Source organism: Haliotis cracherodii, unplaced genomic scaffold, assembly GCF_022045235.1.
Source record: "Haliotis cracherodii isolate W230 unplaced genomic scaffold, xgHalCrac1.p SCAF_4, whole genome shotgun sequence".
Taxonomy (NCBI): domain Eukaryota; kingdom Metazoa; phylum Mollusca; class Gastropoda; order Lepetellida; family Haliotidae; genus Haliotis; species Haliotis cracherodii.
In genome coordinates, this window is record NW_027266297.1 from 24,305,376 (window position 1) to 24,332,976 (window position 27,601).

The 27,601-nt window shown below is 40.0% G+C and overlaps 1 protein-coding gene and 1 pseudogene across 1 annotated transcript; one reads left to right on the plus strand and one right to left on the minus strand.

The window, feature by feature from the left end:
* Positions 1 to 448: 448 nt before the first annotated feature.
* On the minus strand, positions 449 to 1,489 carry LOC139479336 (uncharacterized; annotated as a pseudogene).
* A 3,514-nt stretch (positions 1,490 to 5,003) lies between these two features.
* LOC139478528 (DDB1- and CUL4-associated factor 15-like) lies at positions 5,004 to 27,529 on the plus strand. The gene is made up of 13 exons (XM_071261022.1): positions 5,004 to 5,081; positions 9,471 to 9,589; positions 11,180 to 11,324; positions 12,850 to 12,956; positions 13,579 to 13,676; positions 15,277 to 16,245; positions 18,590 to 18,693; positions 19,727 to 19,846; positions 20,532 to 20,608; positions 21,331 to 21,389; positions 21,812 to 21,872; positions 22,315 to 22,427; positions 24,355 to 27,529. The coding sequence occupies exons 1-13, from the start codon at positions 5,043 to 5,045 to the stop codon at positions 24,408 to 24,410; spliced, it is 2,067 nt and encodes a 688-aa protein (XP_071117123.1). The 5' UTR covers positions 5,004 to 5,042; the 3' UTR covers positions 24,411 to 27,529.
* Positions 27,530 to 27,601: the final 72 nt, after the last annotated feature.

Genomic DNA, 27,601 nt, shown 5'->3' on the forward strand with positions numbered 1-27,601 from the left:
ACGTATGTCAGTGTAGATCTTCGCATGACGCATTTACTTTGGGGAATTAGGGGTTTGTAGTTGTAACACGATCTCACTTGTTTGTCTGTACCATCAACTTACTGTCCTCAGGGGTAACCTCCCAAAACCCCTACATCCCATTTCCCCTACAGCTTAAGACAACAAAGTTCACGGTCCATGGCTCTGCTAATCCCTAGTCTGTTACCTATTTCATACAATGGAACAACCCAGGAAACACGAATAGATTGAGATAAATATTTAATTACGATTACGATATTATTCAAAATTCATAATACATTATAATAAAATGTTCATTTTTTAAAATTCATAATACATTATAATAAAATGTTCATTTTTCAAAATTCATAATACATTATAACAAAATGTTCATTTTTCAAAATTCATAATACATTATTATAAATTTCATCTCAAATGTTTAATTCACTCTTTATCCCAGCCTGAGGAGATGGCCAACCGCATCTAGAAACTGCATTGGGGATTTCACCTCTCTATTCAACTCGTCCTTCAGGCGGCGGAGACGGTTCTCCACCTCTCTGTACACTCTCTTCCTGCCTCTTGGAGCTGCTCCAAAGCCGATCTGTAAAATCTTAGCTCGTTCTGCCTGTTCCACCTTCCTGACTACCTCCACAAATCGGTAGATGTTGGGATGTCGGTGGGGGAGACCTCGGTTGAGTCGGTTATGAAAGCCTTCCAGGTTGTTGTTCGTCCTGGGAATGGGAACCGTGACGGTTCCACAGTGGTAGGGGGAATCGTGCTCCGTGGTCGACCCAGGTAGTGACGATGTAGTCGTTGAAGGCGACAGCTCTTGGTACATCTGGTGTGTTGTCTATTGCGTCTGTCTGACGGTCAGGGAGTAAGGCGAAGATGAGGGGACAGGTCGTGGCTCCGAGTCTTTCATGGATGACATACATTTGATTCCACAGTCCAGGGCAGGCAGTGAACGTTCCATCCATGTATAGAATCTCAGATGACTGCAGGGCCTCGAGACTCTCTAGACTGCCAAACGCCAGAATTTTGTCATCATCACCGTCAGCAAACAGGAGGAAGGGTCGTTCATCTGCTGTCTGCGCCCAGGAATCCTGAAGATCCACCTCCGATCTTGTCTGTGGCAAAACAGGAATCGTCCTCTGTCTGTGCCGGTACAACGCGCTGCTCATGGTGAGGAAGGATGTCATCATTCCTGTCTCGTCGCTGTTCAAGTTGGAGAGTTCGTCGTTGTAGAGGGTGTGCATCGGGGTTGGCTCATAAACCGGACCTTCTGGCTAACCTCAGGGGCATGGTCATGCTCTGTAGCATTCCTCATCACGGTTCCTACTGTCGTGAGTCTTCCTCTACATGTGGACTTGACACACTTCCAGTGTACGCAAGTCAGTCTCTCGACGTTCTTATTGTGAAGATAACCATCAAATAGGACTTGGGGCTTTCCTCTCTGTGACATAACAAACTCAACATTGCGAAGACCAGCCATGTTGATGTCATGTTAGTCAGTTTCAAGTAGCGATATACTAAACCTAGCCATCTCAACTGTAAATCGTCTCATCTCAGTTTCTCAGTGAAATAATTGTTTCTTCCTATTGTTATTTTTGTAATTTCTAGAAATTGTCTTCTCATCATACAGGCATCTTTCATAACACTTACATTAATTCTTTTTTTAAAAAAACTTTCCTTTAAGTCCCATAATACCCTAAAGCTCTGCCCCTTTCATTTCTACTACCTCTACTCCAGACCTTAATCTCTCCTTTAGATGAGTTCATAATGCCAGACAGGTAAATGCCGCGTGTTGTTTTAACTAATTGTAGGGGAACTGGGTTGTAGGGGAATTGGGATGTAGGGGTTTTGGGAGATAACCCCCTCAGGCCCCTGCAGTTCTCCAACCATCCGTGCCAAGCCTGTCGCCACAATAGTTACTGTTATCTGATGAGCGAAGGGAAGGTTCCCTCTGTCCGGCTATATTATGACCATCTTCCCGAGGCAAGGGCGTTAACTGACTATACAAGTCTAGTTTCCAGTGGAAACTGGACTGTAATAATCAGTTAACGCACTTGCCTCGGGAAGATGTATTGAGTCTCGCATTTGAGAATGAGTATCCCACATTGTGGCTTTAAACATTTTTAAACAATTCAGCAAATTTTAATATGTTAACAGCAAATATAATTCAGTTTTATGTCATCTTAATATATCAGTTTAATCCTACGTATTTTTTGGGATACTATAAAGATAAATCTAAATTTCATTTGAGCTCGCATGAATGTCATAAAATACTTAGCAAGCCTATGCTCATAATTCCCTCTACTCGTGCTGAAGGGGCTGTTGTCACACGTGCAATGCAGAGATGTATCCCAGGTACGTTTCTGAATATAGAAAAGTACCCTATAGCCAAAATCAGAATACAGAACGGTGCCCTAGGACAGCAACCATAAAATAAATTATTTTATGGTCTTTGCCAAGGTTGAGTACATTCCGCATTCCGCAGATGCATTCGAACCTGTCAGCACTCGCATGTTCCCGTAACCTTCAACAAGGCTACATTCGGCTTGTCACGGAATGGGACGAGTTGGTCACGAATGTATCCCACATGCACTCGTAATCTGGCGTACCGGAACTATAACATGAACCGGTTTTTGGTTCGGGTTGAGTGAGTTTGTTTTTACGCCGCTTTTAGCAATATTCCAGCAATATCATGGAGGGGAACACCGGAAATAGGCTTCACACATTGCACCCATGTCGGGAATCGAACCTGGTCTTCGACGTTACGAGCGAACGCTGTAACCACTAGGCTACCCGACCGCTCCGGTTTCGGGTTGAGGACAATTGACCCGTCCGTCGTTTAGGGTACTGGGTACAGTTTTGTTTTCTGATTTTAACTAGGGTACATTTCTGTATACTCAAACGTACCTGGGGTACATATATGTAGTACTCGTGCCGCCGACAACGACCCTTTCAGCGCTAACAAGGAGACAAGACAAGAAGACAGTGGATGATATGCATGCAGGGCGGCCGGGTAGCCTAGTGGTTAAAGCGTTCGTTCGTCACACCGAAGACCAGGGTTCGATTCCCGACATGGGTACAACGTGTGAAGCCCATTTCTGGTGTCCCGCGCCGTGATATTGCTGGAATATTGCTAAAAGCGGCGTAAAACCATAATCATTCACTCCATCGACATTATGCATGTATAAAACTAACAGGTAACGTGTGACTGTTTCCTGGAAAAAAATTGTATAGGTATCAATATTCAAATATATCGTGGTGCTAAGCAAGGAATGTATGTGCAATCATGCATATATACAGGGACTTTGGATCCTTTCACTAATGCCACAGTATTGCGATAGGTAACAAAACTATTTTATATTTACTATTGAACTGTGGTATACCCAACAGGGTTAAGGGGGTTCTCATATATATACAGAACAAGACAAGTTAATGTTCATGAAATATTTTATATACAGTACACATTTAAAGAAACTCATGATCTCTCTCTGTTTATGTTCAGTATAGTTTATTATAGATGTAAAGTTTATATTAACAACCAAAATCAACTGTTCAGTTGTCATTTTTGGAAGTTGGTAAGTAACGGTAAATACAAGATATATCATGGACCCATTAAACCAAGTCAATGTACCACAAGGGACAATGGCAATGTTGGCACAGTGAAGTACAATTACCACTTTTTTAAGGACATCGTTCCAACCTCGTCCCTATATTTACGGAGATTTAAAGATCTCAGAAACGCCTGTCCTGTTGTGACCCTGACGTTACACAATCTCAGGAGGAACTACTGAAGTCCAAGTACATGAGCATTCTCTGTATAGGTAAGTATGCACTCTCCGTACGGTCGACACAGAAGTATGAAGAGCCGCAGTTCTCTTTCCGGAGTTGCGCCCCTTAGTCGTACCGGGATCCAGTGGCCGTGGCTTCGAAAAACGAATGAATGGAACCGATGATGTACCTTTGTTTGTAAGCACCTTAGTCGTCGATTTTTCGATTTCTCGGGAAATGTGGACACTGGTCGGATGTCATTTGCTGAAATAACCCGAATTGCAATAGCAGTGAAGTCGTGTTAATATTTCTGATTGAGTGGATGTGACTGAAATTAATCTACACCTCTTTTCTGAATTCCAGAGCTTGATTTTTTCATCTATCTGTAGGCGTATAATATTAAAAATAAACATAACGTTTATCAGAGACCGTAAAATGAAATTCATAATAGTATTCATATATGATGCATGAACATGGAGATTGCAAGGAAAACGTGTCACAAACTGTGAAGTTTCATTTCAGTGTTATAATGATGAACAACATGTAGTTAACAAGTTATTTGTTACACATAAGGTGTCTAGATGACTTGTCACTTTCCTTTGTTCAGCCGTGGTGTTGTGGTAGAGCGTCGGCCACGTTAAAATATGGAACTTGTTGTTACCCTGTCTGGCGCTCGGCCTTAAGGGGCTAAAACAAGGACTGGTCGGCTCGGAGTCAGTTTACTGTGTCTGAGTGGGGTATTCATGTTAAACTGCGGCATGGTATCTCAGTGAGCTAGCACTATATATCGGCATCAGTCCGGACTAGTACAAGCAGCCACAGACACACACATGTGAGCAATTATGCACACTACGTGTAACTGTTAGCTGCAGTATGAAAACACTAAAGTTTTGACGTTGGCATTTAGTATCATAATGTGCCAGTGAATTTTGTTTTAATTGTGCCGTATGAAAGTATTTTCAGAAATGTCTTTTTCAAGACATCGTTTATACAATGTTAATTTAAATTCGGAAATAAAATGAATACATGTGATCAAATTAGATTAAGTATTGAAAACAATTAACGCTTTCATTTTTTATAATTTGTGTGTGTGTGTGACACATATGACATTCACAACATGAACAAATAAATTAATACCATCCCACCTAAAAATCAATTTTCTTAACAGCGGAGGTGGTGAAGATAAAGGGGAGATAACCAGTAAGATCCAATCAGGTGCGCGCCCCACATGCATCCACATTGATCGCGTGCAATGTTTGAAACAAATGGCGGCCAGTCTTGTTCACAAACTGGCGGTTCGAGAGGTAAGGAATCGATAAAGTGATGTGACACAAATTTCAAGGAGGAATGTACCTTTTTACATTTTAGAATAATGCCACCGATTCTGCTCAAGTCCACATCACGATAAGACTTCCGACCTGAAGAATCGACTACCCTATTGTTTTTCGATATAGTCACCTAAATTCGTGAGGGCGTTAGATTGTCAAAGTTTGTGTCAACTTTAAAGGGAGGTTCATAGTTTGACATAAGCCACACATGCGACATAGCATCTTAATGATAGTAGTTGACTTAATCTGACAGATGTTTAATTAGCCTAAGAATTGAAATTGAGAGCTTTCTGTTTGTTGTCAATAACAAAATGTCATTATTGACACTTCTGGTTCGATTGTCTGTCATTTCATTCCCTTTTGGTGATACTGTTTCGAAAGTTGGCAGGTTTGTATGTGGATGTTTTAGATAGAATATTTAAAACAAATGGCAGACCTGTCTTTGAGGTTGCTTTATCACCTTTATGTTTCTATTCATTTTGATTGGTGTTTTTCCTCTCTTTTCCGAACATGCTTGTTTTTTTGTCGCTTTAATCTCTATTGTGATCATTATTTTTTTTCAGACGTAATGGTAAAGTCGAATATTTTAATAGAATAGATTCAACACCATAATGATTGTTGTAAGTTTTGACTGTATTGTTTAAGAATATTTACATCAGCGCCTATGTTCTCGGGTCATTTTGAAATCCCAGAAAGTTTGGAGCAGGTTACCTCTTAATTCACTGATGATGGGGCCAAAAGTAGCCTTGAAATGTTATATAGAGAGAACACAAAAATTGAAATTCACATATCTTGTGCCTCTAATAGCTATAAACTTATCATGCTTATAAATGTCTCCTCATCCATGCGTATAAGTGTATCCTCATGTTATGGGTTTTCAAGCCCCTAAGAAGTATTTCTGATTACATGTCTAATAACAATCCCAATACACTAAACTTAAGTCTTACTTTTGAGAATATTTATTTCTGTTAACACTTGGATGGTCAAATTACCATGTCTTGTTAATTTTATAATGATAATGCCTTGCTGAGCGAGACGAGTCAACCAGGCGCCATCTTTTTACCGCCACGAGCCACTTTATTCAAAATAGATGCACAACATGGTTTGTCATATGCCATTAACGACAGGAAGTTTGCAAACAGCAGCCGATACGTCATGGGTGCATACGATTGTTCTGATGCAAACTTACCATAAGATCAAGTTTTGTTAAAATGTGCATTAGTGAAAATGTAAGTTTGTTAAGGCCCTTGGAAAAGAGGTGAGGCTCGATGACATGTGACGTGGGGTTATGTCAAAGATAGTTTCACATGAGGCAGGAACCCATTTGTTATTGACGCAATTTTCATCCAAATTACACCTAATGTGTGTTGAATGAGAGTCAAGGGGTATTTGTCTTAAACATCCTAACTCTTGTGTTAAACGATAAAGATTTAGGTAGTCCCTACTCCTAATATAAGGGCAAGGGTCAAGGACACCGTGAACCCCCTTTAATTTCAAATGCTGTTATTGATACTTTCAATAAGTCAAGTTTGGTACAACATATTTTTATCAGTCAGTACTTGTACCAAAAAGACCAATAGTTTGTTTGTTTGTTTGTTGTTTTATGCCACACTCTGCAATATTCTAGCTATATGACAGAGGTCTGTAAATAATTAAGTATGGACCTGACAATCCAGTGATTGACATCATGAGCATCGATCCACATGCATCAACCAAGTCAGTGAGCCTGGCCACCCGATCCTGTTAGTCGCCTTTTATGACAAGCATAGTCGCCTTTTACGGCAAGCACTGGTTACTGAAGATAATTCTAGCCCGGATCTCACGGGTCAAAAAGACTTTAGTAACAGAAATTGTTTCTATTTTCACTCTAACATGTTTCAATATACAGAATGTTTGGGATGTTAACCATGTTGACTTACTTTTCATGACTTATTCCTTGTCAAAAATATCTTGTACACAAGTACTCATGACTCATCATTTTCAAAAAGAATGCATTGAGTCATGACGACTCCTATTTTCACAGTCTTAAGTTATCCACTGGATATTCATTGTTGATTTTTATAATTCAAACAAATACTTTTCCCTTCTGTATCAATAAAACAATGAGTGATTATGCTAATTCCATGTCTTAGTTGAACATAAGACCCTAATTACAATCTCTTGACCGCCAGTAAAACTCAAACGAAAATTATAAATGTGGTGCTAAGTAGTGTGTATTACCTGGTTAAGTTTACATCCAGGCTGTTATGATTGAAATTCCTTTCATTAGAACTTTGTATTGTAAGACCAAGATGAATAGAGAAATTAATTGTAAGAAAAGACTTGGGATGTTAACAAAACCCAGCTAACGAATACTCATTATCCTAAGCCCGTGGTGACGTAATTTTGTTATGGCAACATCCATTCAGTATTGTAAGAATGTAGTGTCAACTAGCAGGCTAGTAGAAATGAACTTTAACATTATTTTCTAGGGATGTCATGATTCACCAATTGTACTGATCATGCTGATGCATCGGTAGATAATTCTCACAATATGATATGAGATAGATGTAAATTTATATTGATACGAAATTTTATTGAAACCGGCATCCATTTGTTCGCGTATCGATTGATTTTTCTTTTCGAATCGAAATGTCATCATATTTTCTGAATTTGACACATATGAAAACTTGTTAGTGTCTGACACTTGTTTGAATAAACAGAATCAACCTTTTCTAAGTATTATTATTTTACAAAATAATCTACTGATAGTGATTAGAACACATAAGTATTAATGTGATATGTAATTATAATGTTTGCTTCTAAATTTATGCATAAAAGGTTGGCATTGCTGTATCGAGATACATATTGTATCTTTTCTTCAAAATCGAGACACATATCGTATTGTGAGGTACCTGTATCGTGACGCCCCTATTATTTTCCTCTAATGTTATCCTGTCTGTATCTTGTAGGATTTTGCTTGATGTTTAAAGAATTGACAACTGAGGATCTTAAAGTTTACATGAGTGCCATTTTGCCAATTTGCATGATAAGTGTCCCCTTGTCCCATATGGATCAGAAGTAAATTGTTTCTGTTTGTTTCTTCTACAAGGTATAACTTGCCATTACTATTACTAAAAAATGTGACAAAAAGTGCGTCCAGTACTCACAAGTGAAAAGAGTGGACGCAGAAAAAACAATATTGCATATCAAGGGATGCACAATAATATTAATGATCATGTCAATTGTACCCAATTCTTGTCAAGAACCCGCCGTGATATTGCTGGAATATTGCTAAAAGCTGCGTAAAACCACACTCACTCACTCACTTGTCAAGAAATATAAAGGTCTTGTAATTAAAGCAATGATCAGATCTTACAGTGCGCAACACTACACCATTTTATTACTTTACAGGACACACATATTTCCTGTATGGACCCTTGAAATTTGTTATTTGGGGTCCCCTGGGCCCCTATTTTTGTAGGTCAAAGTAGAAACCTGATTATTACATGTATTGTTTGAATTCCCCTACATCGGTAAGTTTTAGTGGAAGACATGACCATTCTGATTACTTTTCCCTCTGAAATTCCTGGTAACTAGTTGCCTCTTTCATAACTATTTAGAGATCTACTTCAGGACCTTGCAATGATTCTATGAATTTTATTTGATAGATAATAGATTCGAAATTGAGCATGAAAGTCAAGGGGCCCTTGCTATAATTCTAATGTGATAAATCAACATCAAAGGAAGTCCTTGATAAAAAATACTAAAGCAGAAAACCTCAAAGACCGAATGACCCCCCTTGATTTCTAACATTGGAGGGAAATAAACCAACCATGAATAATAAGGGTGCCGCTAATGTAATCGTTTCTTATGATAAAGAACTTGTCATCAGTAATAAGTTTTCATCCTCACCTTTCCAATCAAAGACTCAGTATGAACAAGGTGACAGTATCCGAATATTCATATGATGGAGGTATCAAACTTTGGAGCAACATTTGTGTCATCTACTTTCAGTTTTGCACCATTGTTATTAAACATGTGGAGGTTTGTGAACTGCATTGGATTGGGTGGTCAGACTCAGTTACTTGGTTTACTGCATGTCATCTAACATAGAGGTTTCATGCTGTTGTCACGGCCATAAAATTTCCGAGTACTGTGATGGGATTTCGAACCGCAGACCTTCTGATCCAAGGTCGGACGCCTTGTCCACATGACCAAAGAGGTTAACCCCGTTAGCAAGCTGATAAGGTAAGGATGTCAGCTGTGGGATGACTCCACGCCCTGCTACACTGTCATGGATGGTCATTATCAGATGTGTTGCTTAATCATGCTGATTTTAAATTCTTGGTCCTTTTTAACTGACCATATGTGTTTTTCTTTCAGCAAACTGGTAAATTAAAAGTACAGAAGAAATCATTATCATGGAAACCTTTCACCAAAATTCCTGGCCGACTTTGCTATCGCCTCAAGTCTCTTGTCCCCCAGTTTGTCCTGGAAGAAGGGTATGTACAGTGTTGTGTGATTGAAGCCTGGAGCTTTCATGGAACTTAATGTTACCATCAAGGGAGCAGTGATTTTGCTTAGAGAAAAAACCTTTACAGACATTCCAGAATATTTTCATGATTTCATCAGTTTTTGATGGTTCATTCTTTGGCATTAAATCTGATGTTGAAAAGATTAATTACAACATTTTTTAACAATTGGCCTTAAAATGAACCAATCTGAAACTGTGATGTAGTGTAGACATAATTGATACAATTTGTTGTCAGTGATGCAACAAGGTTTTTAGATCCAAGGGAGACCCGTGAAGATCCGGGGTAGAATAGGTCTTCAGCAACCCATACTTGCCGTAAGAGGCGACAATGCTTGTTGTGAGAGGCGATTAACAGGATCGTGTGGTCAGGCTCGCTGACTTGGTTGATGTATGTCATTGTACCCAAGTTGCGCAGATTGATGCTCATGATATCAATCACTGGATTGTCTGGTCTAGACTCGATTATTTACAGATCTCTGTCATATAGCTGGAATATTGCTGAGTGTGGCGTTAAACAAACAAAAAAACAAACAAAAACAGATTTTGGGCCCCACCAGAACTTTGTTTTGGTACTCTGCAATGTTCCACAAGCATGCATTGAGATTATGAACAGCTTTTACACATTGAAATCAGCATTGAAACTTTCATGGTATGCACATGCCTTGAAAAGCCCTGGAATTGAGACATTCGCCTATATTAATGGGCCTTAAATGCAAAATGAAAAGGCCTGAAATTCAGACTAATGCCTTGAATAGGCTTGGAATTGGTTGTAAAGTGCCACAGTCAAGCTTATTTTGCAGTTTCGCCTTTTAGATAATTGTTGTGTTCATATTTTGATGGGGGAGTACATTGTTGCCTGCTTGACTGCTAAGAATGTGAAATATTGATAAACATTTGTCTTTGTTGAATCTAATTGGTTCAAGGATTAATAAGCCCTGTTCCGTTTTAGGTCATTAAACCTGTTGAAAGTATGTTGCGTTTTTCATTATAAGGGCCTTAGATCTATGTGCGAGGGCTTTGAAAAGGCCTAAATTTGGTGACTGAAGCTTTGTATGGACCCTGACTGTGATAGGAGTAAATTTAATCCACTTCACATGCTCAAGTGAATTGGTTGGATTGATAAAAATTGTCATTGATTCATTGTGTATATGTAGCAGATAGGGTGATACACATTTCATCATGAGGACATTTATTGTAGATTATCAGTTACTGTAGGCAAAAGAAGACTCTCCTGTGACCATGGTGACCTTGTAATATACAGGACCCATTGGTCTTATTATTCCTCATACTATTGACCACAAACCCGTGAAGGTCCGGGTTAGAATTCGTCTTCAGCAACGAAATGCTTGTAGTAAAAGGAGAATAGCGGGATCGGCCGGGTTCTGGGTACCATTATCCAAAGTGATCTTAGCACTAAGGTGATCGAAACTCCCATACCGTAACATAGACTTACGACAGTCCTAGCGCTGAAGTTGTCTGTTTAATGGCACCAGGCCTGATTGCTTTCCAATTATGTAGGTGTAATATTGCTCACTGTGTTTTTTCTCCTTGTTTGCAGACATGTGTTCCTAGGTTTTACCAAGTCAGGTCAGTTTGTGTTGTCCTACTCCCTTCATGTGGATGCTGATGAACACACAGCCTACCCTGTCTACGTCTATAGGCTGCACTGGTGGAGGTTTGTCCCGGAGAGGCCGCTAGAACTGGTGAGCTGTCACACTTGCCATCTCAAAGCCAGAAATGTTATGCAGACCTTGAGGTGTTCTGCTGTAGGATGTTAATCAAAGGGATCTCAAATTCATTCTTTTTTTACCATGGGATTCTCACAATTACTGTACCCCTTGATTTTCGTGCTTTATTTTGGACAATGTTAAATGATCTTATCCTTCCAGAGAAAGTAACATTTTGTCTTACAAAAGCTTTCAAAAAGACATGGTGCTGAAGAGGTTTTATTATATTTTATCTCATATAGAGTGTATGCAAGCTTGTAAATCCAGGGATTAAAATTGAAATATGTTCGGTTCTGTGCAAGACATATAATGGTATTTTTACAATCTCATTAAAGTCAGATCTTTTACTCTGATATGATACTTCTCTGCTTGAAGATCTGAGGATTCTCCCATTGGTGGTCGTGTCAGGTAAACCCTGACCAAACTTTAACGTCCCTTCTAGAAGGAGACTGATCTTCATTTTTGTACCAATGGAAACTCACACAGAACACAAATATTCTTTCGATGGTTCTCCCTTGTGGGTGGAGATGCCGGTGTTGGCGATCAGAAGTTACAGGGTGTGTGAAATATCAACAACTACATTATGGTGCTCTTATACCTTCCACTTTGGGAACTTACCGTATTTGACGTTATAAGCGCCCTGCTCTAATAAGCGCCCATGGCGATATTTGCTAATATATTGGGAACAATCCCAATTAGCACCCTTTCTGATTGCTCAATATATACAAGACTTATTTATTCGGGTATAATACACACTCGTGTGTTATATGTACCCTATATTATGGGCAATTAAATTCTCGAAAATATATCTATTGTATTTAGTACGCACAGAATCTTCTTCAATATCATTTCATGCTGTCAGCATAAACTACAAACTTTACAATCTTTCAACTCTGTTTTTTATCTCACCAAAATTATATTCTAATAAGAGCTCCCTATTTCTAATTTTGAGAGCGCCCTGGGCGCTTATTACGTTGAATACGGTATCTGTCGTTGCTCCTTGAGATCAGAAATCAATTAGAAGCGTTTACAGTGATTGATAGAAACAGTACTGACACTGTAAGAAGGGAGATAATTTTCAAAATTGTTACTTCCTCAACGACCCGTGAAGATCCGGGGTAGAATAGGTCCTCAGCAACCCATGCTTGCCGTAAAAGGCGACTATTCTTGTCATAAAAGGCAACTAAAGGGATCGGGTTGTCAGGCTCGCTGACTTGGTTGATGCATGCCATCGATCCCAATTGCGTTGATCGATGCTCATGATATTAATCATTGGATTGTCTGGTCCAGACTCCATTATTTACAGACCACCGTCATATAGCTGGAATATTGCTGAGTGCGGCGTAAAACAACAAATCAACCAACAAAAAAACAAAGTTCCTCAACCTCAATTCACAGGCATTTTCTTGTGTTTAAGTTTAGAGAGGAGAATTATTTGAGAACTGTTCTACCATAGCCATGTCTACATAGGGCAATTACTATTGATGTTGTTTTTGTGTAGGTGTCTGAAGTACGGTTGTTTGGGGAAGAAGATATAGTCCAAGATCTGTTCCTTGCATTTTGTGAGTGGCCAGAAGATGACACCAAGGTTCTTGTGTACGGCCATTGGTGAGTTCTCAGCATGGGGAAAAGGCATGTGTTACATGTGCTGCACCATTGAGTCTAAAACTGTTTTAAAAGTAGATAAGGCAGTGATTAGAAATGTTTCAGTTTATTGTGTGTGAATAATATTCTCATCACAAGGTGGGACCGCCTCTGTGGTCTTGTGGTAGAGCGTCCGCCCGGAGAGCGGATTCAATCCCGGGCCGCGTCATACAAAAAGACGTTAAAAGATTGTACTTGTTGTTACCCTGTCTGGCGCTCGGCATTAAGGGGCTATAACAAGGACTGGTCGGCTCGGAGTCAGTATACTGTGTCTGAGTGGGGTATTCATGTTAAACTGCGGCATGGTATCTCAGTGAGCTAGCACTATAAATCGGCATCAGTCCGGACTAGTACAAGCAGCCACAGACACACACACACACATGTACATGCACGTCGCTATTTAAGTGCAATAATCTTGGACACGATTTTAAACCCCATTTCACCTCACCTCACCTCACTTCCTTGCAACAAGCTATTTGGACCACACAGCAATTCTGATTGTGAGAGTTACTCATTGACTCATGCTTGATAGAAGTGTGGAGAGAAAGGAGATTGTGTAGATTTGAGACAAAACATGCTGTTTCAGTGTACCTGGTCGAGGGGATGACAGCTGTCAGTGTTACCTGACAGTTACTGCTGTGCCGTCGCTCAAACGATGTCAAGAATGTCGTCTACTCAAGAAAGGTAAGATATATTTGGACTTTTTGTGATCACAATTATAATGATTGTAGCTTGTCTGTGTAACTATTGTTGTAGTTTTTCTTTTGATGAATAGTTCTGCATTTCAGGAACTTTAAGAGGAAGTGTCATGAAGGAAAGTTGAAAGTGTAGTCTTGACATCTGGGTAGTCGGGGACGATCGGGTAGCCTAGTGGTTAAAGCGTTTGTTCGTCACGCCGAAGACCTGGGTTCGATTCCTGAAATGGGTACAATGTGTGAAGCTTCTGGTGTCCCCTGCTGTGATATTGCTGGAATATTGCAAAAGTGGGGTAAAACCCTACTCACTCACTCTGGGTAGTCGTTTTGCTGTGATACAACTTTGAAAAACCTTAAATTATTCATTTGATTGACTTGTGGTTGACATCTTCAGTAAAGCTTCATCATATGGGTCACATAAATGTTAACAAGGGCTGTGTTAAGCATGAAAGTCCTTGTCATGATCCTAATGTGAAACATTGATTTGGGGTATCACCAGATTTCATAGAAGACCTCAAGGCCCTCGGGATCCCCTTAATTTCAAATTCTGCATGTGTGAGACTCTGAATTGATATTGATTAGGGTGAACAATATGTGAAACCCTTTGCAAGATTTCTTACAGTGACATGAAACTCTAAAAGACTTCTGCAAAACATAATCTGTGTAAATGAATTTAGCATGTTCAGCATAGCCATTGTAATATCTTTGATGAGTTTTTAAAAATTTATTGCTTTTGTCCTGTTGCACAATTTTACACTGCAAGTGTTAACAGTTTTCAACTTTGGGGTTATGAAAAGGACCCTTGACTTTCGGACTCAATATCGAACATTGAAATAAAACAGCTCTCTGCACGTAAATGCTTTCAGTCAAATTATTTGTTGGATGTAAAATGTCTTTGTCGGTCTTAAGCCAAATTAATAATTATTCATGTTTTATCACTAAAATATACAGGAAGTAATGCTTAGAGATAAGCTCGAATTAGTCCATGTAGTCTGGATTGCTGTTGGCAAATGTTATAGTGTTCAACAATCCTCTGTCCTTAGAGGTGGTCGGGTAGCCTAGTGGTTAAAGCGTTTGCTCGCCACGCTGAAGACCTGGGTTCGATGTGTGAAGCCCATTTCTGGTGTCCCCTGCAGTGATATTGCTGGAATATTGCTAAAAGCGGTGTAAAACCATACTCACTCACTCACTCACTCTGTCTTTAGTCTCAAATCATTGAAATAAGGGGTCTACTGGGAAAAACCTCAGCTTTTATAATTTTCTACATACTTGAAGCATAGCATTAACGTAGGAAAGATTATTGTAGACTGATTTCAGGCGAGTGTTTAGTAAAAGTACTTTATCCCTGGATCAATTTAACTCTTTGAAAGTCTCATTGCCACTTATCCACAAACATCTTCTTATTTATAGGAACTTCAACATGAATGGTGGAAGAATGTTATGCTCTTATCCTCTGTACCTAAGTGTCTGAGTGAATTGTCCAAACTATGATGGTGTAGTATTTCAAGAGAAGTACCATGAATATTAAGAATATTTCAATAATTAGGTTCCATAAAATTATGTTATTGGTGTTTGTAATATTATTTCAGAGTCCTCAGGTAACCCTGGCACCTGTCTCCAGCACAGCTTCTGTCTTCATACGAAGTATGAACTTGCACCTCCTTTCCCTGCCTTCTCACCAAGAGTGCAACTTAAGATAGATGGCATCGCCATCCTCAACACAGGCGACTCCATAGTAGCCCTCCAGGTGGATGCAACTCACTCACCAAGTAGCTTTAATCAAACAGACGATACCCTTCTAGGGGAAACAACCTCAAACACTGAACATATGCAAAGTGACTTACATGACAACTCCTATATTGGTGCTGAACTCTCTATTTTAGAAACTCGGACATCTATTTTTACCATAGAGGATAGCAACAGCCCCCTGTGTCATGACCATACAGGAGGAATAGGCAGAGTCAACGAATTCCTGGAGGGCATGCAGGAAATCACTGCCGACGATGATGAGGAAAATGTGCATTCTCCTGAGCTGGAGGGTTCTGATCTCGAATGTTCCGAGTGCAAGTCAACTAAAAACTGTGAACATTGTCGTCACATCCCCAAGGAAACACGCCATGGACCAAGTTACCGTCCCGCTCTTAAAGCTAAAAATTGTACTGGCGAGAGCAATAGTCAACATTCTGATTGTATGAAACCCATGGGGGCATGTGGCAAGTTGACCTGCCCCGTGGGTTCCCCCGGGAACCAGTGCTCCCACTCATATAGTCCATTTACTGATACTAAGTGCCACAGTCCCGAGCAGCCCATGAGAGCTGGCTGCAGCAGTGCCAACCTGCATGACTTGGACGATATTGTAAATAATTGCTCAACATCCAAGTTGTCTTCCCAACGATCGTTTTTCTCGCCAAGCAATAGCGGAGCAAGCACGACAGGCTCATCCAAGAGCTCTGAAAGTGTGGTTGTACATACAAATCATTCTCGGACTGTTACATTCTCACTTCGAAAGTACGGGTACACAACTGAAGACTCGTCTGAGTCACCATTGCCAGTTGAAGGTACAGTAGTTTATTTATTTTATTGTGTTTTACGCATTCCAGAGCTCCAGATAAGCTTTTGGTGTTGTGGGTATTTTACCCATGCATTTTAAAATCACTGCGTATCAGCTATTCTATCTGGGTATTCAAATTTCTGTTACCCACTAGTTTTTACACATGTGGGTATTTAAGTTAAATATTTAAAAACACTATTCATCTAGTCCCCGCAAACTGGTGTGTGGGTTCGAGAGCTTTATAGGACTCAAAAATACCACGATACTTCCACAAGAAAGCGTGATGGCAAATGATCATGATGTAACTGTCATCGTGGAGTTGGGCAAGGTTGACGGAATGCCCGTTTTTAATTTCAAAATAAGTTGCTGATTTGCCAATCGAATACGCAGGGTTACTTCACAATATTTTGATGATACGCACAAGTTTTATTTTGTAGCGTACTTGTTGTTTCCCTGCCTGGTGCTCAGCATTAAGTGGCTAAAACTAGGACTGGTTGGCTTGGAGTCAGTATACTGTGTCTGGGTGGGGTATTCATGTTAAACTGTGGCATGGTATCTCAGTTGGCTAGCACTATAAAATTGGCAATAGTTCAAACTAGTACAAGCAGCCACACACATGAACACACATGTGCATGCACGTCTCTAAACAAGTGCAACAATCTTGAATGCAACGTTAAACCCTATTTCACCTTACCTTACCATTGTTGAGTTTAAGGTTTTGATGGCATTATTGTCAGTTTGTTTTATGCACTTATGCTTTTACAATCATCTTGAGACCTGCTTTTCAGGTAAAATTTCATCTTCCCGAAGCAAGGGAGTTAACTGACCAGTCCAGTTTCCACCCTTGCCGAACTAGGCTGGAATTTCTGGGCTTAATCTTGGTGCCACCAGTGACTATTACAAGTTATCCCTTCTATCTGATGTCCCCCCTACTGACCAATCAGATTCCATCTTTCACATCACTTGCATTGCTTCAAACAAACTGGTGGCGCCCAGTCAAGATGATCTCATCGATAATCAAGATCTTTATTGTAAAGAGAACAGGTTTTACCTCACTTTAAATCACTTGAGCAGCTTTATTAAAAACATGAAAAGATTCGGTCGACGCCCAGTTGAGGGTACACTTGCTCTGCAAATCCTGCAATCGAATGAATTCAGCACGGCAATCACAATGTTATTTATGAACCGGATGTTGATGTCATTACAGGATTTTGATTGGACTGTGCTTAGAGTCATTAGTCCAGCAAAAATGTAACTCTGGAATTTCTGCCTAGTTTGGCAAGAGTGGAAACTGGACTTTTAAAGCCAGTAACTACCTTGCCTCGGGAAGATATTGAAATTTAGGATGTTCTACTGAGTCAAATGTTTACATGGTCTACATGGTCAAGGGCACAGTCAGCATTGTTCACACTGAACATGCTCAAGTTCTCATTTATGATACAAGCATTCATGTACAGGGATAGAAATGAATTTAATTCCAGTGTGCCATAGGGCACTGACACAGAAATTTAGCTGTGCCCTTTGGAAATACTTGTGCCAACGAGGAGAATGCTTGTGATCCATTTTTGAACACGGTGAATGTCATTTCAGAATGAGCTAGGGGCTGTCGGGTAGCCTAGTGGTTAAAGCGTTCGCTCGGCACGCCAAAGGCCCGGGTTCGAATCCCGACATGGGTACAATGTGTGAAGCCCATTTCTGGTGTACCCTGCCGTGATATTGCTGGAATATTGCTAAAAGCGGCGTAAAACCAAACTCACTCACTCACTCACAAAGACCTAGATACATGATAAGATTTTACATAGCGCTTTAATTACTTTCGCGGAGGTCGCGGGTGACAGCACAGCCACGGTGATTGAATTAATTAGTATCAAGCGCTTCACTGAGTACTGCGGACCGCACCGTCTCGCGTACAAGAGACGGCAGAGCCGTCACGCGTACACGTTACGTCTGCGACTGATAAGTGGTTGTAATTTAGAAAGCTTGCCTCTTCCTGTTCATTGAGATTGGTTGCAGCCTATTAAATTTCTGCTTTCTCAGTTGTTTTTTTATGAATCATACTGTCCACAAGAACTTTTATCAGTGACTTCGTATGACATAGATTGTCACAAATTCTAATGGTGCTCTTCTTGCATAAGGTAGTTTTTTTTAACTGCGCCTTTTCCATTTAGCAACTTCAGCGCCAAGTTAGTGATCATGAATATTTTTTTGGATATTTTTGATGGTGAGGACTGAGCACACAATTTCATAAAAACATCCCCCCCCAAATTCATGATCCCTAAAGTTTGTCCAGCATGTATTTTATGTGTGTTACAAGCTAGTGATGATGATTATTGTGAGGTTCTGTGTGTCAGATGACTACGACCTGGCGTACCGCAGTGTGCTTCCAGTGGAAGTGCTGTGGTGTGACAGCAAGCAGCTCTCCATCATCAGGTCCATGATGCCAGAGAACCCTGCGGTAAGTCTACGACAACACACTGACAAAGGTCACTGGTACCTCGTTGTTGTTTGTTTGCACCAAGATAGTGTTACTTTTCCACTGTGGCGTGCTGTGATATGGTGTTTCGTGAAATATACTACTCAAAACAAGTTAAAGAACACCATCTGTGTATTACACTACGCACCAAAGATGATCTATAGTCATATGAAAACTTTGGGTGTTCTTTAACTTCTTATGAGTAGTATAACTCTGGGTGACCTCTTTGGAGGGAAAATTGAGGATCAAATGTGCCTCTCACTTTATAACATGGCGAAAGTATTTCTACTTTGTTTTCTTGATTGTTTGTTTGTTGTTTAGACTGCACTCAGCAATATTCCAGCTATATGACGACGGTCTGTAAATAATCGAGTCTGGACCAGACAATCCAGTGATTGACATGAGCATCGATCCGCGCAATTGACATCAACCAAGTCAGCAAGTCTGACCACCCGATCCCTTTAATCTCCTGTTACAACAAGCATAGTCGCCTTTTACGGCAAGCATGGGTTGCTGAAGACCTTTTCTACCCCAGGATCTTCACGGGTCTACTTTGTTTTCACTGATACTTGAAAAAGGGCATATCATTTATAGGAATGTTGGATGTTTTAGTGCTGCAAGTTGAAATTCACAATGAGTGAATAGATACACTTAGAAATTTCAAAGCCCTGATTTTTTTCTGCAAAGGTTACTGTTCAATATTGACTCTGAAATGTGGGAAAGTTCCTAGTTACAAAGTAGACACAATTTATGGATAACAACTACTTTGATATATTCTATTATTACGTTTTGGTATAGAGCCTTATACCGTTCTCAAGCAAGACTGACAATCTTCCTTGGCAACGGTATAATGATTTATACAGAAATAGTGTAATAAAGAAGTTGTTAGCCATAAGTTGTCTCTACTTTGTCATTCGTCACCTTAAGTATTAAGAAACAAGTTCAAGTTCAGGGTTATTGTGCTGTTATCAAGCTTAAATCTTTGTGACATTAATGTGCATGGTTTGTGTTGTAGGTGACTGTGCTTCAGATGACATTTGACATCGAGCACTACATGGTGGAGGTGATCCACCAGGAGGCTGAGTGGGGCCCGAGATATGTGGCCTTCTGTAACTACGACCTGCAGATACTCGATGTAAGTACTAGAACTAAGATTGAGACTGCCTCCGTGGTCGAGTGGTAGAGTGGTAGAGTGTCCACCCGGAGAGCATTGTCAGCATTGTGTGACAATGGCTGCATGTCAATCTAGGCATTATTACCATGAGTATTGGACTGATCCGTGGTCTAGTGGTAGAGCGTCCGCCCAGAGAGCGGAAGATCTGGAGTTCGATCCTTGGCCGCGTCATACCAAAAGACGGTAAAAGATGGTACTTGTTATTACCTTGTCTTGCGCTCAGCATTAAGGGGCTTAAACAAGGACTGGTTGGCTCGGAGTCAGTATACTGTGTCTGAGTGGGGTATTCATGTTAAATGGCATTGTCCCCACTGTGATGGTGGCATGGTATCTCAGTGTGCCCACTATAAATGGGCATCAGTCCGGACTAGTACAAGCAGAGAGAGAGAGACACACACACACACACACACACACACACACACACACACACACACACACACACACACACACACACACACACACACACACACACACACACACACACACACAATGGTGGATGGATGTATTTCCTCACTTTTATCATGACAATCTTTGGATGGATGTGTCTAGAGTAGGGAGGTTTCACTGTGCATCATGACTGTGCCGTCAGTCGTCAAGCGTGTTGTACACTAGCCAGGTATCTGCAGCAGTAACATGTCTGTTGCAGGTGTGCCCTGACAGCTTCCGTGTCTTTGGCACAGTTCATGCTCTCATCCAGGCCAGAGATAGGCTAACCAAACAAAGGTATGTACTTGTTGTCACTGCCAATCCTAGTCTTTTCACCAACTCCAAATATAAAGTTGTGTTCCTCATCTCTGGTCATTTAAGCATCATGTCTGCATATTCTTCTAAAAAACAGTTGTTTTCTAGAGACTTGCATGTCAAATTTTAGTATTTTACCACATATTCAATTCTGAAAACTTAATTCAAACATTCAGTATTCAAGGGTGAGATACATGTTAAGATTTCTGACAAAGCTTTATCACTGTGATGGGAACATTGTGTGATGTCCATTCCTGCTGTCCTCACTGTGATGGGAACATTTAAGTCCATTCCGGGTGTCCCCACTGTGATGTGGGTGAAATAGTGGTAAAATTGGCACATACCTGTACTCAAGTCACCATACTTATCCATGATAGCCTATTTAGACATTGTTAAATCCTCTTCAAGAAACACTTGTCTCAACAGTGTGCAGCCCATTTTCAGTGTTTTTCTAGAACCTTATGTGAAATTTTCATGATCTTATTATCGTAATCATTGATTGATCAATTTATCTAGATTGCACAACATTTGCAGACAGTTTAGGTGTTTTCAGGCTTAGTGTTAGTTACTTCTATTGACTTGAGTCTAGTCCCCTTCAAGCAGCCGTGTAGCTAGTTGTCTGCCAGTTGTCTGCTGGTGAAAGCTCCACATGAGTAAGACAAGATGATCTGGTGTCTTCAAAGAGTCAATGCTTGTGTTTTCAGCAAAGGAGCAGTGAAGTCATATCAAACCAGCTTTACCTTTGAGTGGAATCTGCGTACAGGTAAGTGGATTTCTATACATCACAGCATTGAAGTACTGCTGATTTTAACATGTTGAAGGGGCTGTAGGGTACCCTAATGGTTAAGGTGTTTTCTCGTTATGATGAGGTATAAATGCCAACACTGGTACAATATGTGAAGCCCATTTCTGGTTTCCCAGCTGTGATATTGCTGCAATATTGATAAGAGCAGAGTAAAACCATACTCACACACTCGCTGCTTCTTTGAATGGTAGCAGTATATCAGTAGACATTTGAAGAATTGCAAGGTAAAGATTTCTCACTTCCGTGTTGTTATTGCCACAAGTACACTTCAAAGCAGGCTGACGCTTGTAAGGCTGCTGTGGTGAAGTGGTTGTGTCATGAATGAGTGCTCTCTGCCCTTTGCCTTGGACATTGTTAATACCCCTCTGTGCTTGTTTCAGGGAACTACTCAACTTTGCACATAGATGAACTGACGGAGATGAACGAACAGATCATGAGAGGGTAAGAACAACAGCATCTGAGTCCTTACATGTGCAGTTAAAATTTATTGTGTTGCACACAACAAAAGATGTAGGAACTGTATCTCAATAGAAATGTTTTGCGTCGTGTCTTGTCAGGTACTATCTTTATAATATCACTGGGGCGGTCGGGTAGCCTAGTGCTTAAAGCGTTCGCTCGTCATGCCAAAGACCTGGGTTTGATTCCCGACATGGGTATCATGTGTGAAGCCTATTTCTGATGTCCCCCGCCGTCATATTGCTGGAATATTGCTATAAGCAGCGTAAAACCATACTCACTCACACTCACTATAATATCACTGAACAAAGCTTAAAACATTCACACACACTCACATTTTGAGTTTGCTATGAGCCTGATAGACATAAACCATGCTGTAGTTCATTGCTGATGACAGTGCATGACTGATGGCAAACTTCTCCTCCAGGAAAGAGTGGAAGCCAGGAAGCAAGGAGTGTGGCCAGCTGAGGAGGAAGAGCTACTGCCCTCAGTCCTTCTACAGAAGTGTACATATCCTCTCCAACGAAGCTGTCTTCAAAGGTAACAGTAGTGTCTAAATTAGTCATTCTGTTCCATCATTCTGTGTATGCAGTGACACAGTCTTGTCGATGAGCATGATTAAGAAAATATGGATGTGGACTGTAGATTGTTAAGGCTAAAAAAAATAAAATAGTCTTGGTTCTCAGGCACTGCCCGCATCATCATAAAGTTCACTGCACGTTTCTTTTTTATTTGCATTTTTAAGAAACTCCCCAAAATCCTTAAATATTTCCAGTCCAACTGTAGTGGAATACTGTATTCCAGTATTTTACTCATCAAGGAATATATTTATGTAGGGAGGCCCTTTCCCACAACTGTTTATGTGGTTACACATCTATTTATTTGGTTCCATACCCATCACCTACACTGATTCTTGGTGACTTGTTAGCTGTATAGACATCTTGTTGCTGAGCGAATAACCTATATATTCTATTTGGTCATTGAGTGAACTTTTGATATAACAAGCACTTGTGACCCAGGTTCTAAGGTGATAAAATTTGCTGTCCTGAGTTGCACCCCTTGGCTGAGACTGGATCTGATGATTGTGGTTTGAGTTTCCTCAAACATGATCCTTGGTCCGTCAGCACTATACCCATGGTTTAGGTGTCATCATATTTGTTATCCCGCATCACTTACTGAAATACTGTTCAAAGCATTAAAGTGATCTTACACATTTTTATTGTCCCGGTTAGAAAAGGACCCCAGAAACCAATGCTTGTCATGAGAGGCGACCGAATTAGGTTTGTTTGTTTGTTTGTTGTGAAACGCCGCACTCAGCAATATTCTAGCTATATGACGGCGGTCTGTAAATAATCGAGTCTGGAGCAGACAATCAAGTGATTGACATCATGAGCGTCGATCCATGCCATTGGGATCCCGAATTAGGTGGTCAGGCTCAGTAACATGGTTGATTGCGTGTCATCATACCTCGACGGCATGGATCTTGCCTGGATTGTCTGGTCCCACCTTTATTATCTACACTGCCATCATATATCTGGAATATTGCTGATGTCGGCATTAAACTACAATCAAACAAACTTTATTATGTAAAAGTTTGATCTAGCTGTGATGTTAGACATCATGAAGTTCACTCGAATTACCAGCGAGTAAAGCTTCAGTCAGTAATGTATAATTAGCTAGATTACGAACTGCAGAAAAAGTATTTGCATGTTACGGTTTGATCAAGTAGAAGTGAGTCAGCTGTGGAGTGCCACAGTCAAATTATGGAATTCAGATCAGAGATCTGAACAACAAGCATGACAAGTGGCAGCCAATGACAGCTCTACTGTCACCTTGGACCTAACATAGTAAGAAATGTTGTCGTGTTCGTTTCATTGGCTTCTTGTTTAAAATAATACCCCCTCTCATTGACGTTTTTTTAATTGACCCCATGTATATTATCACCAATGGACCAAGGGTAACATACAGTTTTGTTTATGGTAACGTGTTCAGATATTCTTTGATTTTCAGTTTTGTCCAGATTTGACATATTTATATTCAGATTACACATATTACGTGTGATCCTGGTCTTGTCACAGCCTAGGCTTAAAAAAATAAAAGAATTGGTTCTCAGGCAATGTTTTTTAAAATATATTACGGGTGGGCAGTGATTTTGTTTTGTTTTGTTGTTATTCAAACTATTATGAAACCAAATAAACAGTCTTGTAACCAAATGAACAGTTGTGTCCAAAAAACCTAGGAAAGGGCCTCCCTGCATAAATGTTTTCCTTGATGAGTAAAACAATGGAATACAGTATTTGAATACCATTGGACTTGGAATATTTAAAGATCTTTTGCTTGTTTTTCAAATGGAAATAAGAATGAAACGTGTGGAAAACTTTATGATGATGCGGGCGGTGACTATTATTTATTTTAGCCCTACAAAAGTTTGTTAATTCAATTCATAAATGTTTCCTTTCCATTTCAGGCCGTTCCCTGCCCATGCTGATAGCTCCATATCAATATACTGCTATTTTACTGTGAAAGCAAGAGGAGGCTACAAGAATGTGTGTGGAACAAATGGTTTAGAGGTTCATGATGTCCTCTACTTACTCGACAGTTTACATGTGTAATAACTGGAAATCAGTGTGAGGTCTCTGTGTTACCATACAGACACCTTTAAGGTCACATTGCAGGAGACAATTTCAATAATTCACTGACAGTTTGTGTAGTACGATCACAGCGGATATATGAAGGAAGGTATGGTTTGTGGTTTAAATTTGTATTTTAGTATAACCTTCAGTAAAGAGAGTTCTGGATAAACAACACCTTGAAAATGCAGCAGTTGGCTACAACAAACAGTTCTTTATCCCTATGAGTGGTAATAGGTGTTATGGTTGCTGCAAATAACGAATGGTTTTGAGTGTCATTAGAGTTAACTCAGCTGTCTGAGCTCATCTTCCCGAGGCAAGAGAGTAAACTGACTTTAAAAGTCCAGTTTCTACCCTTGCCTAACTAGGCTGGAATAACTGGGCTCGATCGTAGCGCCACCAGTGGCTATTACCAGTTATGTCCCTTCTAAGCCTCTCCTATGGACCAATCAAATTCCACCCCTCGTATCACTTGCGTTTGCTTCACACAAAATGGTGGCGCCCAGTCAGGACGATCTGATCGATAATCAAGATCTATATTGTTATAAAACGGGTCTTACATCACAAAATGCATCAAATCACGTGAGCACCTTGATAAAAAACATGAAAAGATTTGGAAAAATATCTGCTGACAATGAGTTGGCGGTGCACATGTTTTGCAAATCCTGCAATCGACCGAAATCTGCATGACAGTTCATGAACTGGATTTCAATTTCGGTGCGCAATTTTGATTGGACTATGCATAGACTCATTAGTCCAGCCAAAATGTAACTCCATAATACCAGCCTAGTTCGGCAAGGGTGGAAACTGGACTTTTATAGTCAGTTAACTCTCTTGCCTCGGGAAGATGGGACTTTTATAGAGAGTTAACTCTCTTGCCTCGGGAAGATGTCTGAGCTTTGTTTCCAGACCATGTTGACATTCTTTGTGTTGTGTGATCTGTGAGTCGTTATCGCCGCTGGGAAACAAGGCTACACATGACTGAAGGTACTTGGGCATTTTAACATTTCATCAGACGGGATGTACAGGGCCCTGATTCACAAAGCAATCGTAGGGCTACAACTATCACAAGTCTGTGTTGAGGTATGATAGTTAAGACAGTCGTAGCAATATGATTGCTTTGTTAAACGGGGACCAGGTGATTAAAGCTACCCGTCACATATAATCGTGTTCATAAAAATAATCTTTGGAAATCACTTCTGGTAGTATATTTTAGTATCCAGTAACACTAAATCTGAGAATTGTTTGATAGGCATTACTTAGAAGTTGACAGATGACAAAGTAGACACTATTTATGGATAACAACTTCTTTAATTACTGTGAGGGTGATGTTTTGGTATAGATCCTTATACCGTTGTCATAGGAGCTAGAGTCAAGGATCATGTATGAGGATCAATACCGAAACGTTGCCCTCTCAGTAATTAAGGAAGTTGTTATCCTTAAATTGTGTCTACTTTGCAAATCTGAGAAGGGTGCAAAATAAATCAAACATGTCAGCCTCAATCACCAAAAATGTTATTCAAATATTATGTTTGATTAATGATTAAAATAGTTATGTTCATGATTGAAATAATTACCCAGCTAACGGATAACTAGTCAAGTAGTTCAAAAGCCTTTTGAACCCAGGTAAGGAATGAAAGGTTTTAAGAAAATCAACGAAGGATTCATTAATTGTGTCTGCAAACTGTTTTAGTACTTGGGAATGTTATGAGGAGTGTGTATGTGACTTTGTTTTTAAGACATGATAAAAATGTTTGGAAGGAACGCAAGGCCTGCAGTGGAGTTGGTGAACGGTGAGCCTGGAATGTGTGAGATGAAGGGGTGGCCATGATGAGACAAATATTGCACCATCAATGGAAGCAGTAAGATTGTTGAGATTATATGGTGGTGGAATAGAACTAGGACTGCAATGATAAAATGGCACAAGACTTCTAAGGTTTTTTTTAGGGGTGCCCTTATATGTTGCCACTAATTAGTCTAGTAAGGCCAGACGTTTTTAAAATTTGGCTTACGAATCTGTCTTCCCCCCCAAAAATTGTTTTTCAACCCAAATAAAGTAAACTGTTGAAAACACCACATTTACTGTTGCTGTCAATATAAATATATTCTTTAAAATACTATAACTACAAACTGTTGAAAATTTATCAGAATACAACAAATTATGACAATAAATCACATATCCCTAAAGGGAATAAACAAATATATTTGAATTTGGAAATTTTTATGTTTCATATTTTCGTCCTACCAGCCTGAATTCGTGGACCAAAAATCTAATCAAAAACAATCTGGCCAAAATTTGGTAAACACTGGCAATGATAGAGCCTTGATTAATACATATCATGATATCTGACTTATAGAACAATATGTTGTACATCACATGACTGCAGGGTAATAACAAGTTCACGTTGAACCGTCCTCGGACACAAGGTTTGCCATGTAAACGTTTATGTTCTCAGAAATGCGTTAATGCTAGCTTGTTGACTGGCATTGTATTGTCTGTGATGTCCAATGAGGTGATGTGTGTATTGATTACTAGTGATGACTTGATGCAGACATAACTATACTATTCGACTTTTGAAAAGGTTACTGATATATTTCTTTTGAAATTTTCACATAAGGTTAGGTAAGGTGAAATGGGGTTTTAACATTGCATTCAAAATAATGGCACTTGTATAGCAACGTGCATGCATACGTGTGTGGCTGCTTGTACTAGTCCACACTTATGTCGGTTTTATAATGCAATTTCACTGAGATACCATGCCACAGTTTAATATAGATACCCTACTCAGACACAGTATACAGACTCTGAGCTGACCAGACCTTGTTTAAGCCCCGTTTTGCCGAGCACCGGGTAGGGAAACAACCATCTTTTAGCAACTTATGGTATGATACGAACAGGGATCAAACCAACAACATTACGCTCTCTATGTAAAGTTGAGTAATACATCAATGGAAATCTGTTAAAAACATGAGTACAATGTGAGACGCCCATTTCTGTCTTTCCCCCCCCCCCCCCCCCCCCCGTGATATTGCTGGAATACTGCTAAAAGATGAGTAAAACCATACTCGCTCCCTCGCTGTTAA